Here is a 21,917-nt window from a genome sequence, read left to right on the forward strand (position 1 = left end):
TATTCATGTTATCCATCATCGCCGAAGGATTAAAATGTACAAAGAATTAGGATTATCGTGAAACCAGGCATTACCAGATAAACATAAGACGGAAAATATCGATTTAATTTGCTCCGAGGATATTAGCCATGACAATGGACATTTACCTATTTAATCGTAAAACCGGACATTAACAGATAAACATAAGACGTAAAATATCAATTTAATTTGCTCCGGGAATATTAGCCATGGCAATGGACATTTTAAAACTATTTAATAACAATGATGCTATGTCTGCACTCCACTCTAGACTGACCCAATAAAAATCCCCCTGTTGGCCCCCATTGCGAGGAAAAAAAGGGCGAGGGTGGGCCATCGTAAGCCCGTGAATTTAATTGAAGATACACAAGACGACCCCTCACAAGGTGAGAATAAGCGCATGTTGTAAGTGTCCCTGGAGGCCTGGGTGGTCGACCATTCACGCTGGGACAATTAAGACTCGTTCATCGGATGTCCTCCAGTCTGGAACAAGGCATTTCGAAGTCCAGAAGTGGATGATGGTCTCCGCAATAAACCAGTGCAGACCGATAGGAATCAAACTTAAAAATATTCCTGTAAATTATCGGCAAATCCATGGAGACGCCTCACCTTTTAATTTCATCCCCAAGACGTCTGGACAGGTCTCCCTACTTGAGACACTGAAATGAAGTGAGGAAGTATATTTGAAAATGACAAACGTCTCTGCGATTTTCAAACACTTTTTCATTTTAATAATTTTCCCAGACAAACTATAAATCTTTAATACAGACTAGGGTGAGGATTATCCTCCCTTTAACTAACATTTTTGGTATCTATGCTAATTGATAACACGAAGGATACATTCGTTTTTCGAATCACACATTTTCGGGAGTGATTTGGTAACTTTTTTAAGTAGGTACTCAAGTCCATGAATTTTTTAAACTTTTTTTTAGTTATACACTAACATCAATAAGTTTTAAAGACGATTTACAGCGAAGAAATATGGTACATTCAGAGGTGGCGTTGTACATCTATTATTTACACCCTTTTAAATTAGTGGTAACGGAGGACAGGAGACTAAAAGGTTTTGATAAGATTGATAATGGATGAGGTGTGGAGTATGTACAGTATGGGTGGTCCAAAGTGACCAGGGGTTATTTACAGATCGCTGGGGAGGGACAAAATATTGGAGAACAAAAGATTAGAAATAAGATTGGTTTTTTCTCTTCTACATTATCTGATGGAAAAATCCTAATTTCTAAGAAGATAACATCTGGTGTTGCCTGGACATGTGCACTTCGCGTTCGACCTGTATCACCTTCGCTTAGCAATTCAAATTAGTTGACACTTCCGGTTGAGAAACGAATGGAGGAAAAGTTTTTCTTACACTAGTGTTACGGTTATCTCGTGCCAAAAAGTACATTTTCAGGCACCTGAGGTGACCCTGAAGACTTACTTTTTCGCACGACTCGGGGACGTGAGGGGATGTCGAGGGAGAGAAAGGTGGAGGACGCAAGATGAGGGGAAGTCGAGAGGATGTCGAGGGAGACAAGGGTGGAGGGCGCAAGATGAGGGGAAGTCGAGGGGATGTCGAGGAAGACAAGGGTGGAGGGCGCAAGATGAGGGGAAGTGGAGGGGATGTCGAGGGAGACAAGGGTGGAGGACGCAAGATGAGAAAATGGAGTCTGGTTGACAATAAATTAGATATTCTAGATGGCTATGTACAGTGGAGATGGCTCCTTATCACCGGTCTGACTCCTGGATCCACCTGGGATCGGGAGGACTCGTTGTCTTAACGCCTCATGATATCCTCTATGGTGAAGCCCAATTTTGCTTGTGGTTTTGGGGTGCCATATGTCTGCGGATGGATCATGGCATCATGAGGCTCCACGCGCAGGTCCTGGGGTACGTCACTGTGGGTCAGCAGGTGGGTCTTCAAGTTACTGCGCTGGTTGAAACTCTTGGAGCACACGGGACACTTGTGAGGGGATTGTTCCAAGTGAAGAGCTTTGTGCACCTGGAGGGTTCTACTCTGGCAGAAGCCTTTTCCGCATTCCGTGCACTTGAAGGGTTTCTCCTTGCTGTGGATGTACCTAGGGAAACAGAATATTTTTTCGTGGTATATTTTGATCAACATACGCTAACCAAAAATATCGACGTTGATGTTTTGACAGTGTTTCGCAATTTACCGATGATCTCGAAGATGATCTTGCCTCCTGAAGGCCTTTCCGCAGATGTCGCAGGAGTATGGCCGCTCGTCGGTGTGTGTTCGCTCGTGAATAAGAAGATTGTAACTCTTTGTAAATTGGCGATTACAGAATTTACAGATAAATTGTTTCTTGGGCCGCTGACCGGGGAGACGTCTGGTGAGAAAACTCGCCGGTGGTGGTATTGACAGTCCGGGGTGAAGAGTCGCCTGATGATGAGGTGGTGTTTGGGGACAATAGCCACGAGCTGCCATCACCGCTGCACCACGTAGCCAATGATCAAATATTGTGGCGTGATAATTCGGGTGAGGAGGTGGCCCATGGGGTGGCATTTGGCGAATCCAACGGTGGGGTGAGCCCACGTGTGTGAGGGCGCCTGAGGGCGGTGTGTGGGGGGGAGTCAGCGGCTCCATCTTGGCCGTGTCCATCATTTTATTTTTTTGCACCTGTTTTGTCTTGTTCTTGACACTTGACACTTGATCACTTGATTGATTGAACTGCACTGATGAAACCACGGGTGGTACAAGATGATGATGATCGGGGTCACTGAAGTTGACGCGATAAAAATCAAAGTTTTCGGGCGATATGTTTGGGGACAATTGTTGGGGTGCTCTCCTCGAGACTCGAGACGATACTGAGGTGGAGGAAAAGCTGAGCTCCGGGTCTGGTGGTGGTAATCGAGGGAGACCCCTGGCTACGGGAGGCACCAGGGCTCCTCCTCCTGTTCGTCGGAATGCCCGCTCCCGGTTGGGCGCGCTCGGTATACGGGGGGCGGGGCTTCTGAAATGAGTGAACGAGGCTTCAACGGTTGCCCCTACGGGCGTCGCGACGCTACCTGCCCCGGGTGAGGAGGGGAACCCAGGCACCGGGTGACGCGCACCAGCTACTTCTTCTTTGTCTCGAAGGCGATTTTTTAATTTTTTTTTTTACGGGGAGGGGTTATTAGAGACAATTCACTTGAGGAAAATTGAATTGCTGGGCGGATGGGTAATTGTGATTTGATGGAAATGGAGGAACGATTGTTTGATGGGAAGATAAATATCTTCAAAGATATTTTTATTTCCAAAGTTATAGATTTTTGGTGCCATTTTAACGGAAAAATTGCCGGCCGGGTTCGGTGTCAGACGTCTCACTATTCACAACTGTCATTGAAAATATCAGTCGGTAAAGAAATTTCAAAAATTTCAAATTCTTTCAAGGTTATTCATTTATTTTGTTTTTGGTGCGAGTCAGGGACAATCGGAGAAACCAATACGATCGTCCGTTACTCCCCATTTTTTTTAATAATCCCCGAAGATCTTTATTAATCGTCGAACGATCTTGATCGACGAACGCAGTAAATCGATGGCTCGATAAATTTCACTTCCCAACGGCAAATGGATAAACATCCCACCGCAGTAACCGCACATTATCTCGGTATCTGTTTATGACACCGGAGCTAACACTCACCAGTGAGAAAAAAAAAATGAAAAAAAAAAGAAATGGAAAAAAACACGACGAGAATGAGTATAAGGGGCATTCATTTTATCAGTTATCCATTCTGTTTGAACTATTTCACGACGATTTATTTATGACGGCAAAATGTGCTGGGCCGAAGCGATTATTACGAGAGCCGACGAGTGAGATATCTATCGCCCCCTCCCCTCACCATTAACCAAAAACACTCTCCAGAGATCAACAGGAGCCTCGCACTCTCTCACACCACTGATAAACTCACCGTTCGTGCACACTTGACGATCAGTCGTGTAGCGACTTTTTTTCATTTTTTTTTTTCATTCGGGGAGTCAAAGAAATCTTTCACGGGTGTTGGCATCATCGCTCGATGAGGAAGTCGAGAAAAAAATATATATCGGGACAGAAGGACTGCTGTTAGCGATTGTTATCAGCAACCTGATGCTCTTGACATCTGGACATTTTGGATGATAATTTGGTTTTTTAGAGTTGAGGGAGAGGGGTGAGAAATGGGAGGAATTTTTCAGAGACAGTCTTATCGGAAAATCGGGCGGTTGAAAAGACATTTGGCTGAATTTTCCGGTTAAAAATCGGTAATTAGATTTAACGAGGAAAATCGGTGGAATTTGAATTTTATGTAATGGCAATGAAGTCCTAATTTAAGGGGATTTAGGATTCTCAAGGGAATTAGTGAATTTTAATTTATTCATTGGAATTATTTTAATTTTTTGTTGACTGTAAAATTAAAGAAAAATTACGTTTCGAGTAGGAATGTACCAGTCAGTGTTGGCCACTCGATTTCAGCTCTTTTTAATTTTTTTTTGGTGGTGGGGCTAATGGTAGAGAGCAATCTCATTATGCGCCAACAACACGCCACAGCTGGATACTATGTTAAGCCAGTGGCTTCTGGATTTTTGCGCGAGTCGCCCCAACTGATCATTGGAACAGACTAAAAACGACCATAACTTTCATTTCTGAATCTTGTCCAGTACACATTCACTCTTTTAACATTAAAAAAATAAACCACCGAATTTTTTTATCATCTAAACAAATTAAATTGCGATCGTTTCAACAACTATTGACTATTGAAACGACAAAAAAGTTACGCCCCTCGATTCTCTCCTGAAAATTGATTCACAATTAACGACAGGTTTTTAAATTGCGAAAAATTCTTAATGAATTTGATGGCTATCGATATTCTCGGAATATCGAAGAAAGATTCAGTAGCTTCTTGATATCCCTCCCGCAAAATCGATTACTCAATTGATTATTAATCCCGGTAAATATAAAAGCTCGCGGATCGATGGAGACTCGGTGATAGCAATCGGTGCCCACTTTGATGTTCAGAAATGAATGATTCTTATCGAATCTATGAGTCGGAGACACACAGTCACCTGAGAGATAACCAATCTAGTTAATATTTCCGTTCGGATGTATCACCGTTATTTACCATTTCATCGGCCCAATAACTAGTAGACTCACGCGTCATATCGACGGCTGACAAATATCCGGTTCTCCGACCAATGAACATTCGATTTTGTCTTCCGAATGTATGAAAAATCGAGTTGTCATTGATTTAACAATAAAAAAAAGGATTCAAGTGGTGGAAAAACCATCATCGTTGATCACTGAACAATATAAAAAAATTAATATCTCTTACTGATTACTTTTATATTATTTTATACCATTTTATATTATTTTTTTAAAAGTCAGATACTCGTTTTTACCGCGCACCGATAGTTCCAGTTCCCGAAAATATTCATGAATTGAGATTAAAAAAAAAGCACAAGTATCAGAGTGCATCGGGCTCTGCATATACAGTGCTGGTGTAATCTCGGAAAATCGTTTAGCATACAAAGACAAATATAATGGAGGCGGAGATGAGTTTGGTGTACACAGGCGCCGCTCGTGCCCCAGGCGGGGGGTTGTTAATTCGGTTTTCAAGCTCCATCAGACCAGACAGAACCCTCCAACCTTTCCCCCACCTCCGCAATAACTGTGGCTGGGATTTATCCCTTCCGAATGTCTTCCATTTCGTGACAAATTGTTCCTTCCATTTTTTTCGGTTCAATTTTGAGGAAGGAAATTGCCAGAAGCATCGAGTCTTACAGGGAAACGAACCTCCAGTGACCGACCGAGTTTCCTGAATTACGGTTCATCCTGAGACGTTTAATTTTCGTTTATCAATGGATTAAAATGAATATTTAGATGGAGGGTAGGGTCCGGTAAGTTTATGAGAGTGAAAAAAAGCACTTAAAATTCCCAAACTATTCGAATTGATTTTCCTGATATCCGAAGTGGCCCAGAAAACCCAGACAGCGTGACTGGTCATGTGTTGAGTCCTCTACCCTTAAAAAAAAACGATAAACACTCAAAAAGCAGGAGACAAGTCCTTCGCACCAGTGTCAGCGTGAAAATCATCGTCTCGGGGTGGAAAAGTGGGACTGAGCACTTGTTTTGTCAACGTCACCAGTGAAACAAAGGCCCCACACTCTCTTGAGTGATGCCAGACACTCGAAAGTTCAAGTACAAAAGGATTCTTTGTTTATTCCTTGTGACGAATGCTCGTATTTCGGGCCTCAATTCTCCTCAGGAATTTGTTGAAGAATTGTCAACCATTAAAATGAATGAATTCCCGGGAATCCTCGAAGTTTTAGAGGCATTAAGTTCCAAACATGTGGGGAAATATTACTTCCTGGGCTTTGAGAATTTCAGTGCAAATATTTTAAGTCAAATACGGGATTCGGTCGGGCCCCAAGGTTTTGGGTATGGGCAGTGGATTGAATGGTGAAGATTAACAAGACATTGAAAATTCTAACACTTGGAGCGGCAAGCGAATGAAAATCTTTGGCAAAATGTTTTCCCCCCCGAACAATTTACTGTTAAAAACCCTTCGGTAGTACCTGACCAATAAAAAATGGAGAAAAGAGCTGGCGACCCAGAGCCCGGGAGAAAATATTTACGATTAAGATTTCGACCTTTCCACCGAGTTATAACTGTTCTCCTAGTCAGTAAAAACATAAAAAGTAAGGAGTCAGAGACTCGTGGCGATTTTCCCCTCTCCTCAAAGACCCGGAAGAGTCCAAGGGCCCCGAAAAAGCTTTCTCTCGTATTACCCTAAATAAAGTTGTTTAAAGAATCGTCAACATTTTAACACATAAATTAATAAATACATCAGCTTAACGTGCCCTATTTGGCCCTGAAATTACTCTCAGAAAATTCGGTGTCTCTAACCGAAAATACTGACTTTCAAGTTAGAATACAATTTTGCATTTCTTTTCTTGAAAAAGAAATGGAAATGATTTTAGTTCGAAGTGAGAAAATTTTTTTTTTGTCATTCATTTATAATTAAACTGAGGGGCGGGGAAAATTATCGGATTTTCAGGGGACCAGGAACACACAAGAGCCCAAGTCGCACTTAAACTTAAATACTTAGGCGTAATAACTGAGATATACAATGTGGAATGTGACACAGCAGGGCAGTAGCCCCATCGGTCCCTTTTCCTCTCATCCCACCTGGTTTTTACACTTTAATCCAGGACAATAATCGATTTATGATGTTATGTTTATTATTTTGACGACAAGGCTCTCCTGTTCATGGAGCACGTCCTAATTAAGTTACAAGGTCAACATTGAACTTGGTGAACTTGAAAAATTTGCAATATCAATCACTTCGGTCCTAAAACAATTATCAATGATTTTCCTGTTCTCTTAAGGCTCCGGATTACAATAAATTTGTAAAAAATTTTTTGTCTTTGTTCATTCTACGGGAGACTCGTGGGACGTTCCAACCCAAAGGACCCAAATATCGGTAACTCCTGAGGAACAGTGGCATGACGAAGTAAGTTAGCCGTCAGCTTTACGATCTACAATTTCATAACCGAAACGGCTTTGGGGTCTTTCTATTGTTGAAGGGGACTGATAATTATTTACAGTGCTCCCTGGTGTGGGGTATGGCAAAGGGGTTACAGAATTCTGCCCTTTCCATGCAAACTGACTGGAGACACTGTAATATTTGAATAGACATGCATCATTCCAGACGATGGTCGACGGGAGGGACAATAAATTTTGGGGCATAATTCCAAGAGGAATTTATAGACTGGAAAGTACTTTCCCTGCGGGCGGGGGAGGAAGGAGAGGGCTTAATAAACTATGGAGGGCCTATAAACTGCGTCGATGGTTGACCTACTTTCAGTCGAAGGACTCAATTGAACTCTCAGGAATGACTATTCTTAAGTTTAATGTCCCAGGTATTTCGAAATGTGTTTCACTGAATGAAAATTTACGTCGAAAATGTGGAAAAATGTGAAAATAAAATACATTTGGATGCGAAAAATTGTGGTGATAGATTTTCGGGGCGTTAGGGGGTCTCGGTGACGCGTGTGGGCATCTCCGGGGATTTGTATCTGGCCAGTGTCAAAATGCTGGGAAAAACAGATGCCCAACTATTCAGTGGGCAAATTTTCCTCATTTTGTCACATGCGACTGAACTCCAGTGAAGGCCCTCCACACTTCTGTGTGGGCCAGCTTGCCGTGTATTTGTGCTTTCACTGTGTCAAATTACCCATCCCCCGGATTGTCACAATACTTTCCCATATTTTCAAATCAGTTTGAAAAAAAGTATTTAAAAAATCGGAGGCAAATTAGCCGGATATCTGCGGCATTCGATGGCGAGGGAGATTTCGGGGGAAAAATTCAATATCATGTCATATTTTGCAATTTAAAATGGATTTTCAAGGCCCAAATTAAGTTTGAGTTTCGGAATATCTTTGCTACACGGAAAGAAATTGTAGGTAATAATTAAACCTTCAGGGGGCATAAGAGGGACGAAGGTTCATTTTACACAATAATTCGTTTTCCAAATCTCATTTTTCCAACTTGACCTGTACTTAAGGTAAATCAACTTGACAAAACTCGACCTACAAAGTGTTTGATTGCCATTCCGTCCCACGTTTTACCCTCTACAGGCCCAATTTTTATTCAAAATTTTTTTCCGGGTAAGAAAGTGAAAAATGTGAGAATACTTGTGCTTCGCTGTTTACGATCTCACAAGAATTTCTTTCATGAATATTCCTCACGATGATTCAAAGGACACTTAAACTCCTCTTATGCACGTAATATGCACACTCAGAGTCTTGAGTTATAAGAGCAATAAATAACGACCTCCCCCACACCCTCTCGGTCGCGCTCGTGTGTGTGCCTCGTGGCTCCAATTAACGGCCCAATGCGTTTATTTTTCTTCCAAGCAACACATGCCTTCTTTCCTCACTCACATTCTATCCCAACTCTCCGTCGTTTTGCAGACAATGGATTTGTCTCAAAATAGTGTGAATGCATTCTATAGACGGAAAGTCTGGCCCAACTAGGGCCCTGTCAAGCACCTGCAACCCATCAGTCCGTCCACGCCTCGAAGAAAAAAAATTCTAAACAAAATCCATTTTCAAGAGCTGTTTTCATCCCCAAAAAAATAGGGCTCGATTTGTGGAGTTGATTTGGGAAGTCAGGACCACTCGAAAATGCGGCCCATTTTTGGGACTACCGCTACTCAGCGAGAATCCATACCATTTTCTCGTAACGATTGGTAATTCGAAATAAATCGGGGTAAAATGTATCGTCATTTCGACATTTAAACCGGGACACTCCAGTCCAATGGTGCCAATATCACTGTCGATTACGAGAGTGAAAAAATTTTTAAAAACATGATGAAGTGATTTTTCACTTCTCTTATTTTTGACTAGTCAATATTGAACGTCGTCCTGAAGTTTATGGATTCCAATATCCGTTTGAAGCATCGTGTTGCGGTATTGGATCTAGTCAAAAGGACAATACTTTTGACACACGTGGAAAATACACATACACAAGAGAGGGGCATAAAGCGGCTTCATGTCGTTCGAGAGTCGATAGCGGCGCCTTTGATCCAAAGCCGGCAAACGTCCACCATCCTATCTCTCTACCCCACCTCCTGCCCCGTGTTCCTCTCACGAACGACAGGGGATAGTTCATTTGACGCTACACGTACGGTTTACGGAATTGCCTTGTGGTAATGATTATTCATAAATCGGGAAAAGCGGGCGGAGAAATTAAACAAAAAAAAACAAATTGTGGAACGCCATGAAAGAATTTTTTTTTCAATTTCTCATGGGGAGAGAAAAATTCTTCAAAAATTAGCTGCGAGTCTTTTTCCGTAATTTTTACTGAATAGTGTTCTGATTGGTAGATTACGGAACAGTTACCTGATTTAACAAAAAAAAAAAAAATCCGTGCAGCATTAAATTTTGGAAATAAGGGTTTCATTGAAAAATCAGTCAATTAGCGTTTGTGTGAAGGTTTAGTGAAATAAAAAATGGAAACCATAGCGTAAAAAATACCACCGAGAACCGTAAGAAATCAGTGCATCGAGGATTTCGTTCCAGCAATGGTCGAACCGATTAATCAATTATCGGTTTGAGTGCGCGAAATTCAGTCTGACGGCTCGGCACAATCTTATCACCTCAACCCGCCAACATTTACCGAAGTGTTGGTAAATCCGATAGCCGCCTCCCTCCCGGATGCAGTAAAAGGTGTGCCAAACATCGGAAGACCTTTGATGATTTGCAAAAAAAAAACCCAGACTTCCCGGAACGTGAGGATTGTTGTGTATATAAGAAACGAAACTGCGCTCTCTTCTCTCTGGTGTCATAAAGCAATACCGACTGATCCCAGGAGTATTTACTGTATCCAATATTTCTTATCTCACTGATAAGTTCAGCTCCTGTTTCTACATCTTCATTTACTTCTTCTTCAAGGTACTCCGATAACGTGAATTATCCCAAGAAATTAATTTTTTTATAAAAATGAAAAGAAATGGGGGCGGAAACGACAATTGCAAGATTTTCCCGAACGATTCAATCATCATTTCCTCTCCAGGACGTGCGTAATCCGTCATTTACCTCATAGAGTTATGTAAAAAATTTTGCAACGACTTTGTGCTTTCGAATTTCCGAAAATCCGTCTCCCCCGACTGTTGAGTGCGGTCTTTACGCACAAGTGATTTAAAAGAACTGAAACACGTCGATTAACGAATAAATTACTTTTCCGAGGTAAGGAGATAACGGAGCTCTCCAGCGATGCTGGAGTGGTTGCCGGGCACTTCCAGAACACCAGGGAAACGTTTGGGTAATAGAGAAGAGAGAGGGGTAGATTTTGCGCCTCGGGGGGTGACTCGAGCGAAGAGTGGAAACCAAGAGAACGGGAATTGCGGGAGTTTGAAGTCCCATTACTCGGCACAACGCTGCCACCAGATTGCCGACGTTACGGTACTAGGGGGTTAAATTCACTATCCCTCGCTAAACCCTGTATTTCATCTCTCTGTCTTTCACGTGAAAGTACTAGGAAGTTCGTTTGTATTCATGATTTAAATTCAATTGGCTTTTATCCTCGGCATTTTCGTGACGGAGTCGAATAGTCTCGGTTTGTTGATGGTGAAAAAAATGTGATGGCTTTGAAGATAAGAAATTTGGAGGAAAAAATGGATTTTTGAAATTTTAACAAAAAATCCAATGACTTTTTATAAATAATTTTCACGCAAAAAAATGAGACGATTCAGGAAAGAGGATCGATCAGCTTCGATTTGGGATAAGGCCCATTTGGGAAGGTTCTAGGTGAAATGATAATAGATATATCAACCATTCGCATTTTTGGTGTACCCCCTGGTCTCTCAAAGAAATCATTCCGCACGGCTATTTTGGACCCTCTGCCAGTCTCAGTAACGCAATAAGGCAGAAAACATTTGCTCATCTGCTACGACCTTGTCGAAGGCCAAAAAGGCACACGACAATTTGTTTTAATGAAAAATAAGTAATCTCACAAACAGCAATCGCGAGGGGGATGAGGGGTGGTATGGGCCCCTCGTAAAAGTGGAGCCCCATTCAGCACTGACTGCTGTAAATATGAAAGTTTTTCCGGCTATCGTTGAAGGATCTTTGGGTCATCATCTGACGTCCTTGTTACCAGGCATTATGGGATGAAAATAGGTGTGAGTGAGGTAGGAGGCCCAAGATGCTTGTATTGCGGAGTTACATTATTGGCCATCATAAAACACCCAGGAGGGGGGCCCAGGCGACGCGTGGCTCCAAGGACAGTTGTTTTACAAACTCCAGAATCACCTATTTTCGCATAGATTTTTTTCTATTTCGGGAATTGATATTTTTTCAAATTCAGTGTTTAAAAAATCTATATTGGGACTCATCAACTTTTGCTCTTTGGAAATTTGTTTTTCAGGTGAATAAATTTTTTAGACGCTCTTCCATTGTCCTAGAAATAAGATCCAACTTTAAACGATGATCAATCAGGCCCGATTCCACGCGAGAAATATTTTTTTTAATTACTGTAATGACACAAAGGCCCATTTTTCTTGAGCGAATTGGCGGCGAAGAACATTCGGTTTTTTTTTTAAAAAAGGGATGTGTGAGCATCCTTCAAAGAAGAAGCATATGCCAACAGGCCCCGGGAAGGTTAACGGGAGTTGCTGTCAATAAAAATCCTGAAGGAGCACCAAAATTGGGCAAAAGGCAGCAATAGTCCCGGTAGTTATGCCCCACCGTGGGCCCCCAAAAGACTATTCCATGTTTATAATCCATCCATACCCTTCGAAAAACAACTTCCAGGTTTAAGGCCCTAAACAGATTCGTCAAAGCCACGCGACCGATGACCCTGGAGCCAATAGCCTCCCATTGCCGATTCCCTGTGTTACGAAAAATTGGAAGTTAACAGTCAGAGAAATGACACGCGACCCCAAGGTCTACTCCCGACAACCATAGCATGCCCAAAATGCCGTAATTTTTTTTTAACCCCTCACGTAGGGCGGGCCCCTCTGATGATACCAAACCTACCGCGCGGTCAACAGATCACTCCGATTGGCTATTTCCCATTGGCTGTTTTTTTTTCAATTTGCAGTTACAGCTCTGGCAAAAGCTGATTATAATGATCCTTTTGCCCCCTACCGCTACCAAAATAATAAAACTGGTAGTATTTCTTAATGCGACGGGGCTGATGACTCGTCCTATTTCCACCAGTTGTTTTGGAAAAAGGGATTAGTCCGGTCTTTTAAAATTCACTTTTCATGAAAATGGGGGAGTGGAATGTAACAGGGAGAAAAAATTGAGAATTTCGGTGCGTGTGTAGGCGTTGTTGTGGTTGTGGCCTGCAGCGTGTCACTCGGCATCTCGGTAAGAACGGGCCGCAAATCGGGACTTGTCCCCGGGCACCCGCCGGGGTCACGTAGGTAACGCATAAAGAGAAAGATAAATAAATAATAAGGATATGTACGCGTTAAACTGTTTTTCGGTGCGAAGGTTTATTTTACGTCGCGATATTGTGCAGAGGGTCAAGTTACACGTGAAGGGGTTATGCGTTTTTATAGACGATCGAAATTTTGGATAAAAATTAGATGTCGAGGGCCGAACGTGGGACGAAATGACAATCGACTACTTTTTAGGTCAAGTTTTGTTGGAAAAATTAAACTTGGGAGGGTATTTTGGTGATTAAAATGATGTTTCACCCCCTGGAGAACTAATTTTTACCTCAAATTTCATTCCGCGTATGCACTGATTTTTATTTGCAATAAATCATAAATTCCTATCGGTGAAGGTCAATTGTTTAATTAAGACAACATTGAGTGCGCGAGGATAAACAGATTTTCGATATTTTTCCTGACTCACCAGGTCCCGAACTGCGGAATGAATTCGGGCCTCAATTTCATGTCACCGAAAAGTCGCTTAAAATATTATTTTTTGTAACAAAGATTATTACACAATATTTGCACCGGACATTTCATTGATTTTAATCGATTCCGCCGATTTTTGTTGAGGTGAATCACGCGAGCGCTCGATACTTGATTTATCACCGATAAAAATTGATTTCAACTGAAGATAAATACCGATAACCCGTGGGATATTTTTTTGAAGTTTTCATTAAACACCTTGCTCTATCGAATAGCAGAACTCAAACGATCCCATTCCGCTTCTGAAATGAAATTTCACCGCTCCCCCTGTAGCCCTCAAATGCATATTCAGATCCTCATCACCGGATAAGAAACAAAGCTGATTTCATCGACTGGCTCTTTTGCTTTGATGCGCACATAGTCGAATCTTTTGTCCCGGAATATTAACAACAGATTTAGATACAACGATAACGATTCCTTTCACAATTTTTTTTCTCCATTAACAAAGAGCGATTGCGTCGCCCCAAGAGAAAAAAAACGTCCTCTTTGCGCAGTGAAAAACAGGACGTGTTTCGTAGAGGAGACATACGTATTTGTAACAACTGCAATCAAACAATAGTGTAATTAAAATGTTTTTCGTCATTACCAGACTACACAGCCTTCAGTGGAAAATTTTGTTCTAGTACGAAATAGCCAGTGAAGTGAGAAAACAGTGCCGCCAAAGTGGGCGACATTAACGAGGGCAAAGATCTTAATTAGACAGGCTATAGACGATAACGAGGGCAAAGATCTTAATTAGACAGGCTATAGACGAAATTACATATCCCCACATGTTTTGGACATAAACCAAAAACGTTTCACCCCCTGGTCTTACCCTGATCTCCCTATATTTACAGAAATAGTTACGAGCCCTTATTTTCCGCCCCCCGGACAGTGAAAATACCCATGAAGGGGAACCGTCAAGGTACTTAGCTTCAGGTAAACATACCCTAAATCATCCAGTAAAAATTCGACCTTTTCCCCATATCTCGTCAAAACTCGAACAGTCTCTTCCTCGAGCTCAATGTGCGACTTATTTCGCTCCGTAAACCGTTGCAAAACTGTAACGACCGTTCACACAGGTACCGGGCAAGGGCGGAACAGGTAAAAGTTGTCTAAATTTTGGAGGGTCAATCCTCCTATTATTGTTTTGAGGATGGAACAAGGACAAGTAGTTGAGAATCTAGTTATTTTTATAGTGTTTAGGGTATTGTGGAGCACAACGAGGGCCACGAAATTCTCGAAAATAAATATATTTTGCATAAATAAAATAAATTATTCATAGAAAATCTAAGGGCCCACTTAAAATTGGGAAAAGTGGGCATTTTCGTAAAAAATGCTCAACTCGCTGACTCATTTTCATTGGACTCTCCGTAATTAATTTTTATTTTAATTATCGAACCTCTTGCTTTAGTGCACAACTAGAAAAATTATACCGACGAGGATAAACAATTATTTTTCTTAATCATCGACCTCCCCCACACATTCCCGTGAAATGGCGATGTATGTAAGACCTATCGATTGACGCAACCATCCCCACCCTGCCATCTTGGCCGGGCTATCATCCCTGATAGGTTGCACCATTCTCCCCCAATGAGACTTGTGGCGACGCCAAGACTCCACCCCGTTCGTCCTCATCCCTTGACAGGTACATAACTTCTCCCATAAATTTCATCGCACATGACACACGTGACAGACGCAACCCCTCGTGACAATTCCAGTGATCGGTCAATCTGTTTCGTCAGACAACAAGGGGGATTCCCATGTTCCGTAAACATCGTAAAAACTCGCTTCTTAATCAGGCCCTTATTAAAACCTCCATTTACCGTCATGTTTGCCAAACTGATTTCATTGTTTACTCTAGACTGTTATTCTCGCTGGCTGGAGCATTTGCCGATGGGACAAGGGAAAAATTCCGAAATCCCTATTGCAAACGTCTTAATAATGTATTAAGAATGTCTGACCGATAGCCATCAGGATCGCAATCGGTTTAAAACTTAAATAGTTATTGAACATGTACAGAAATCCGCCAATAGCTGAGTGCAGTGAGCGAATACTATCTGTGGATGACTCAAGAACATTTAATTAATTTTCGGTTCATTAAAATATTTTTCAAAACGTGAACGTTGTCATGTTTTTATTCAGAAGTTTCGATAAATCAATAAAAATTATTCATTATCTAGGGTTTCCTACGGTAATTTTTTTCATGTTGTAAAGAAGAAATCTGTTATTAATGAAATACAGAAGAGTTTCTGCTTTGTCGAACCCGGCGGGCGAATTATCGACTGGTATTTGATTTTTCTATATTACCGACATTCTTGTGTCAGTAAAGAAATTCCGTATGTCATTGAATTTAAATTCTCAGCTTCGAACGTGAATTTATTCAAAACTAATTCCATTCAGCTTCAAAAAATAGACAGCTAAATAAATTATGGATTATAAATAATTGGATACCCAATGTATGAATAATTTTTAATGATTTATTGTTAATTTTATATAATTATGTATATTATATTCATATTTTCATATATTTTTATTTATATATTTATCCGACGACTTAATCACTAGAAGGGGTTTCTTTACTCATTCCTCGAAAAATCATCATTATTTATATTATTTATACTTTTCAACTGGGGATCAAAATTCACGGGGTTGTGGAGGAGAGGACACAAGTAAGGATTCGCAATATCCAATCATTCCGTAATTTTCCTCTTTCTCAGAAAAAATCAAAGAAGAAAAAACATTAATTATAAACAAGCATTAACAATTCATCTATCCACCCTACATGTATGGGATATTTTCGCGTTTCCTCCCTCGACAAAAAAAAAAGAACGACAGAATGAAATAACAACGTATATACTATCCGATCTCTAGGGAAACGGATCGAAAAAAATCGATTGTTGAAAAATTCGTCAAATGATTTTTTTCGATTTTCACAAATAGTTTTGCGATTTTTTTTTCAACTATTTACATTGATTACACTTTTACATTTGCAATTCACCTAGGCTAGTTTATCAGGAAGTCCGAGACTAGATCCGATGAAAGTCTCTCATTTCCAGCAAAATAATTAATTTTAGGTAATAATTTGCAGGTAATAAATCTACTGGTGAGATTTTTTGGGTCTATTGATTAACGGATTTAAGGTGAAAAGTTAGTACTCGATAAAACATTGTGGGCCTGACTTTATGACAAAGATGAGCCATCATCTGTAGGGCTATAGGATTCTTAGATTATTGTATCAATAGATTCTGGAAAAAGTCAATCGTGGATTGAAGAGTATATACCAGCAGTTGTAATGATTTTTTTCTATCGAGATCGATGGATCGATGCCAGGATTATAAATTACGAATGTGAGATCTGTTATTTGTACTGAAATTTAAGGGCAAATTGCAAACGTTCATTAGTTGACCGACAGATTGATAGCTACAGAAAATCTGTGTTCGTACCCTATCTATATCCGTGAATTTGAAAAAATTTCGTCGATTGAAAAGTATTGATCGAGGATTGTCACAATTTCGTTCATCAAAATTACATGATTAGTCGCGGATTTACTGCTTAACTGATTAAACTTTGTCAATAGCATTCCAATAGCATGTTACTTTATCGCATAATCACTGAATAACTATCAATGAATAGATTCAAATTAACGCCATTAAACAAGCTGAGTACCGAACAATTTATCGGCATCTCATTGTCTATCGATTCCTACAAAAAAAAGTTCATTTCTTCTATAGTTGAAGATATTATTGCTATTATTATTGCTGAAGATATGTAGCTTTGACCCTAATAAAAAAAATTATACCTGCTCATTCGCAGAAGCCCGAAGCGAAGGGTATTGGCCATAAAATATTTGAAAAGGCAAAGAATTCTATAGCATCGGCTATCCAAATCCAATTAAGTTTGTTAGCTATATCTCGAGAACTAATTGATCAATAGCGATGCGTGAGGACTGGAACGAAACTTCACGACTGATTCCAGAAGCTATTGATAGCTATAGAATTAATTTTATTTCATTGCGCAATATCTTAGGAACTAACAGACCCATTTGGGCGATCGACAATTCAGGGAATATGGCCGCTTCAGAATGACTCACCCTTAGCCCTCAATATGAAAACACCTTTTCCTATCAAAATAATCTCAGGTGCCCAACCAATAAACCCAGAAAATCTCCATAACTTCTCACCGAAAAAAAAATCGCTCCACTATTAATTCTGCTTGAGTTTCGCAAAGTCGATCTCCGCATACCGAAAGCCTTCTTGGGCAGGCGTTGGTGAAACAGGTGGTACGGATAATGACTCAGGAAGATCCAGACTGGCGTAATGGAGTAATCCCGCTCCTGGCTGTAATTTTTCGTAGCCCTCGGAGTCCAGTGGACTTGGTGTTGGAGTGGGAGTAGCCGTAGGTGTTGTATCGTCCATAATTTTTGGTGAATTCGCTTTGGGCCCTTTCAGAGTCCCCGTTGGCGTGGGACTTGTGTTCGGCGATGGGCCGACTAATTTCGATTTTGATATCGACAATTCGGATAATTTTTTCGTTACAGGAGATTGTGGCATTGGTGGATTGTCGGTTGAATTTTTTGGGGCCTCACGAGCCCCAGGAGAGCCCGGTTTTTCGGGTTTGTGATTGGTGGTGGGACTAGGCTCGTCTTTAGAGGTGTTTGAGAGGGATATCGTTATCGGTGAGGTTGCATTTATCGGCTGTTTTTTCTTCGAGAGATTATCGGCTAATCTCGACGCTAGGGGACTCAATGGTTTATCCGGAGGATTTGTCGGGCCTGACGGTGGACCAGCGAGAGTGGGAGGGGGGCAGGGTATTGTTGGTGGCATTTGGAGGGGATTTTGAATCGCGGAAATTGACGTTTGGGGATTCGAGGTACTATTTTGGGATAATATATTGGCGAGAGTTTTCAGGGGAGGTTTCAGGGGGCTCTCTGGCCTCTCGGCTTTTGACAAATCACTCTGTATTGATATTGGGGCCGATGTCGCTGAGAGTGAGGACATAACCGCATAATTTGATACGTCGGGTGAACAGTCCGAGGAGCTGGTTTCGGATATCGGTTTTGGGCCTTCGAATGCTTTTATCGGCGATTGGGGACTGTTCAGGGAGAATGGAAATATCGTGGTAGAGCTTGTGGGGGTTGTCAGGGTTTCGGAGGAGGGTGAATCAGTCAGTGGTAGGAAACATGGAGTTTTTGAAGGCTTCGATGCCTGAATAGCTATTGGTTGTGAACGATGTTTTTCTTTACGATTACCTGAACGCTGGCGTCGACGGGGACGATTTACGCCAGTCGTCATGTTTATGTAGTCCTGCTCGAGACTTGGGCGGGCCTTGAACGGGCCCATTTCTACGTAACCTTCGGGAGGTTTACGGGGTTGAGGAAGGTCCACTGGGGCTGTTCTGTTTACTCCTGGAGAGAATTATGAGAATTGGTGTCATTGGGAACATTTTTTCAGTCGAAATAGAAAAAAAATATTTTTACGTACCTGGTGGACCGTTCATCTGCATATAATCGTCCTGCATTGGCGATGGTGGTTGTTTGGGACTAATATCATGTCTCCAATCGTCCGAGGAACAGTTCATTCTCATATATGGCTCAGCCTCGACGACAGGTTTAAGAGTCTTGAGCGCTGGCTTATGGATAACAGATGCCACCGTCGCCGATGTCGTCACATGATTATGATTGTGATTAGTCGTGGTAACATTGTTGTTATTTCTAGTCACCTGAGGTCCCCCAAAAATTCACAAATTCATTGAATTGACGTTGAATTGATGGATGAATTAATGCAAAAGTACCCGAAAAAAATTTTTACCTTATTAAAACCACTCATATCTACATAAGGGGCAGTACTGCTGGCATGCGGTTGTCCAGGTGACATATCCACATACGAGCTTGTGTCAGTGGCAGTGGAATACGAGTGTGACTGTGAATAACTCGATGGTGATGATGAAATAGTCGTTGGTACATTAGTCCTCGTAAAATCCATTTCCATGAGGTCCTCCATCCGGTCACTGGTAACTGAATTGTGCCCCCAGGAGCTGGAGAGCATTGGGGCCGAGTTGGATTTATTAGGATTGACATTTTCAACACTTGTGGGTAGCCTGGACGTAATGACAGTTGCGATACGTCCCAGTTCGGGTCTTTTCGATCTACTCCCAACTGAAAATGCCCGCACTCTTGATGACTCCTGAAGGGCAATGTCAAGACGATTTTTTCGATGTCTATTGGAGGGCTCAGGACGTGAACCCACTGAGTAGGCACGTGCTGGGCGTAGGGAAAGATCGTCAGAGGGTGTCAGGAAGCTCGAGACTTTGTCTAATGGATAATCTGACAATCTGAGATCAGTGGATGGTGTACCACTGGTGACAGAACAGCTAGAGCCATGCTGCGACAAATCGTCGGGGAAATGACCATTGTGGCCATTGGATGGATCCATAGCCACATATCCATCGTCACCAACAGGTGCCATTGGTACATAGCCATCAGGTAGGGTTGACTCTTCGACGAGAGATGAGGCTCGAGAGTGGCTAAGAGCAGCTGTTGCTGGGCTCATTGGCATGTAAGCACCACCACGACCTGGACTCGAGCTACAGGGACTGTACATTTCTACGTAGGAACTTTGCTGAGACGGCGAATGGGATTTGAAATTAGGTGAGTATTTATTCGCCTGTGCATTATTGGACCATGGAACATAGTCATCCATATTCTCCTCAAGGATGACGGGTTCGTCAGGTGTCAACGAGTGTCCATACCTCGTACTGCTCTCCTCATTCATCATATTATCACCCCCCTCGTCCATCGACAATGACGAGCCCGCTGAGTCTGTTGAGCATGCACCAGAGGCTGGGCTTATTGGCATCGATGATACTGGGGGTGAGTATGAGAGGCCTCTTCCGTACATGGAGTGAGGCCTCACTGGATGGAGCACCATGTGAGCATTTCGCGGATGACTAAGCACCGGGGGTGTTGGGTGACCCTCCGATGTTGTCCTCGCGCGCGAGGGCAGGCTGTCACACCTGTCACGACCAGTTGCACCTGAAAAATCAAAGTCATCGATGAGAAATTTTAATCGTCTGCTTCTCTGGATAGTTTCATTCATTTTTTTAGTAAAATGAAGCAGATTCAGAGCGTGACTGTGAGATTATTCGATTTTTTCTCACAAGATTGATTCACCTTGTATTTTTTATTCTCATGCCTGCTTCATTTAACAATTATTCCTTTTCCTTTTTGAATGCAGAGAAAAGGCAGAAAATTATTGAAAAAGCCAATCCCATTGTCCCAGCACAGCATGTTAATTCTTAATTATTTATCTGATAAATAAATGAAAAGAGAAAAATTACTTCGACTTCCAGGTAATAACTTCTCACTGAAAATTTATCAGTGAATTTAAGGTGACAATGATTTTAGATTATTTGTGATTACTTTTTCGCAGTAAATGGTTAATTCATTATTGAAAAAATATTGCTATGCATTTTTTCACGAGGGGGAGATGAGATTGAGATGAAGCCAAGGGACGAGTAGCCAAGAGCAGTAAAATTCAAACATTCGTGCTGTAAATCCAGTAAAAACTTAATTAATTGTACTAGAAGAATGGAAAATTCAGGAGCAATCCTTAAGTATACGCATTTTTTCATCGCCCACAGATCGAAAAATTTCGAACGCAACAGCAGTGGCAATACAGATGCAGAAAAATCAAACCAACAAAGCAAAAAATCATGGAGTTAATTGAATAACAATATCAATAAAGTAATCACCCAACGCGTGTTCATGAGACGGTCAGGGTAAATTTCCCTGCCACATCAATGAGAAAAGCCACATCGAATAGAGAGTAAAATAGAAAATAATCAATTTGAGTAATTCATTGAGAGGCTAATAAATAAATAAACTGTTAATCCCGTCTCGCATGCGATGCACAAGCCCTAGACAGCATCAGAACACATCTTAAGTTTTTTTGATTCATCTGAAGAAATTCGGTCATCAATTACCCTGAATATCTTCCCATCTAAGGGAGATAAGAAACAGGTTTCTATTCAAAATTGCGCTATTCTCGTTAGATTTCCTGTTATTCATTGAAAACTCGACAATAGCCAATTGATCATTGTAATTCAATTTCTTCAACATGAGATCGCAAAAACGAAACGAAAAAAATCACCAATCAACCAGCGAGACTGCAAATCATTCCGGCCTCACGTATTAATGAAAGATCGGGCCATTATATCCATTAACAGTTGTTAACTCATTCGTAATTATCCAGTGGGAGGTTGAGGTATTTCTCGTCGATGAATAGACATTTTCGTGCATTATCAGTGGAGAAAGATGCATGAAAATCGTTATTCCATGATGAGAGACTGATCAGAAGACCCAGTGCGTCATAATTAACTAGTCTGATCGTAAAAAGTTATGTTCTTTCATCATCGAATGTTGCAAAGTAGTGTCAATCAGCAGTATCTTGCACGTCAGTTAATAGTGTTTGGTAATCTCGCTCTCTGTCAGTTTTTTTTTTAATCCATAGAACGAATGAAGT

At 41.4% G+C, this 21,917-nt stretch overlaps 2 protein-coding genes across 4 annotated transcripts in view; both read right to left on the reverse strand.

Moving 5' to 3' along the window:
- LOC135166623 (insulin receptor substrate 1-like) overlaps positions 1-21,917 on the reverse strand; it is a 54,477-nt gene that overhangs the window by 27,128 nt on the left and 5,432 nt on the right. For all 3 annotated transcript variants that reach the window (XM_064129068.1, XM_064129069.1, XM_064129070.1), the window contains 3 exons: positions 19,206-20,428; positions 18,879-19,116; positions 18,647-18,802 (listed from right to left, as the gene is read on the reverse strand). In XM_064129068.1, the coding sequence (XP_063985138.1) occupies positions 18,647-18,802; positions 18,879-19,116; positions 19,206-20,428 (1,617 nt within the window). The remainder of the gene's footprint in view (positions 1-18,646; positions 18,803-18,878; positions 19,117-19,205; positions 20,429-21,917) is intronic.
- On the reverse strand, positions 725-17,603 carry LOC135166631 (protein odd-skipped-like). Its single transcript, XM_064129086.1, has 2 exons — positions 2,187-17,603; positions 725-2,090 (listed from the first exon to the last, which is right to left on the reverse strand). The coding sequence occupies exons 1-2, from the start codon at positions 2,633-2,635 to the stop codon at positions 1,790-1,792; spliced, it is 750 nt and encodes a 249-aa protein (XP_063985156.1). The 5' UTR covers positions 2,636-17,603; the 3' UTR covers positions 725-1,789.

Source organism: Diachasmimorpha longicaudata, chromosome 10, assembly GCF_034640455.1.
Source record: "Diachasmimorpha longicaudata isolate KC_UGA_2023 chromosome 10, iyDiaLong2, whole genome shotgun sequence".
Taxonomy (NCBI): domain Eukaryota; kingdom Metazoa; phylum Arthropoda; class Insecta; order Hymenoptera; family Braconidae; genus Diachasmimorpha; species Diachasmimorpha longicaudata.

What these genes read in the sequence shown, in the direction of transcription:
- LOC135166631 (XM_064129086.1), bottom strand. Translation starts at nt 2,635, where the DNA reads ATGATGGACACGGCCAAGATGGAGCCGCTGACTCCCCCCCACACACCG. An exon ending in GATCATCTTCGAGATCATCG is followed by an intron (nt 2,091 to 2,186) that starts GTAAATTGCGAA and finishes CTGTTTCCCTAG; the next exon opens with GTACATCCACAGCAAGGAGA.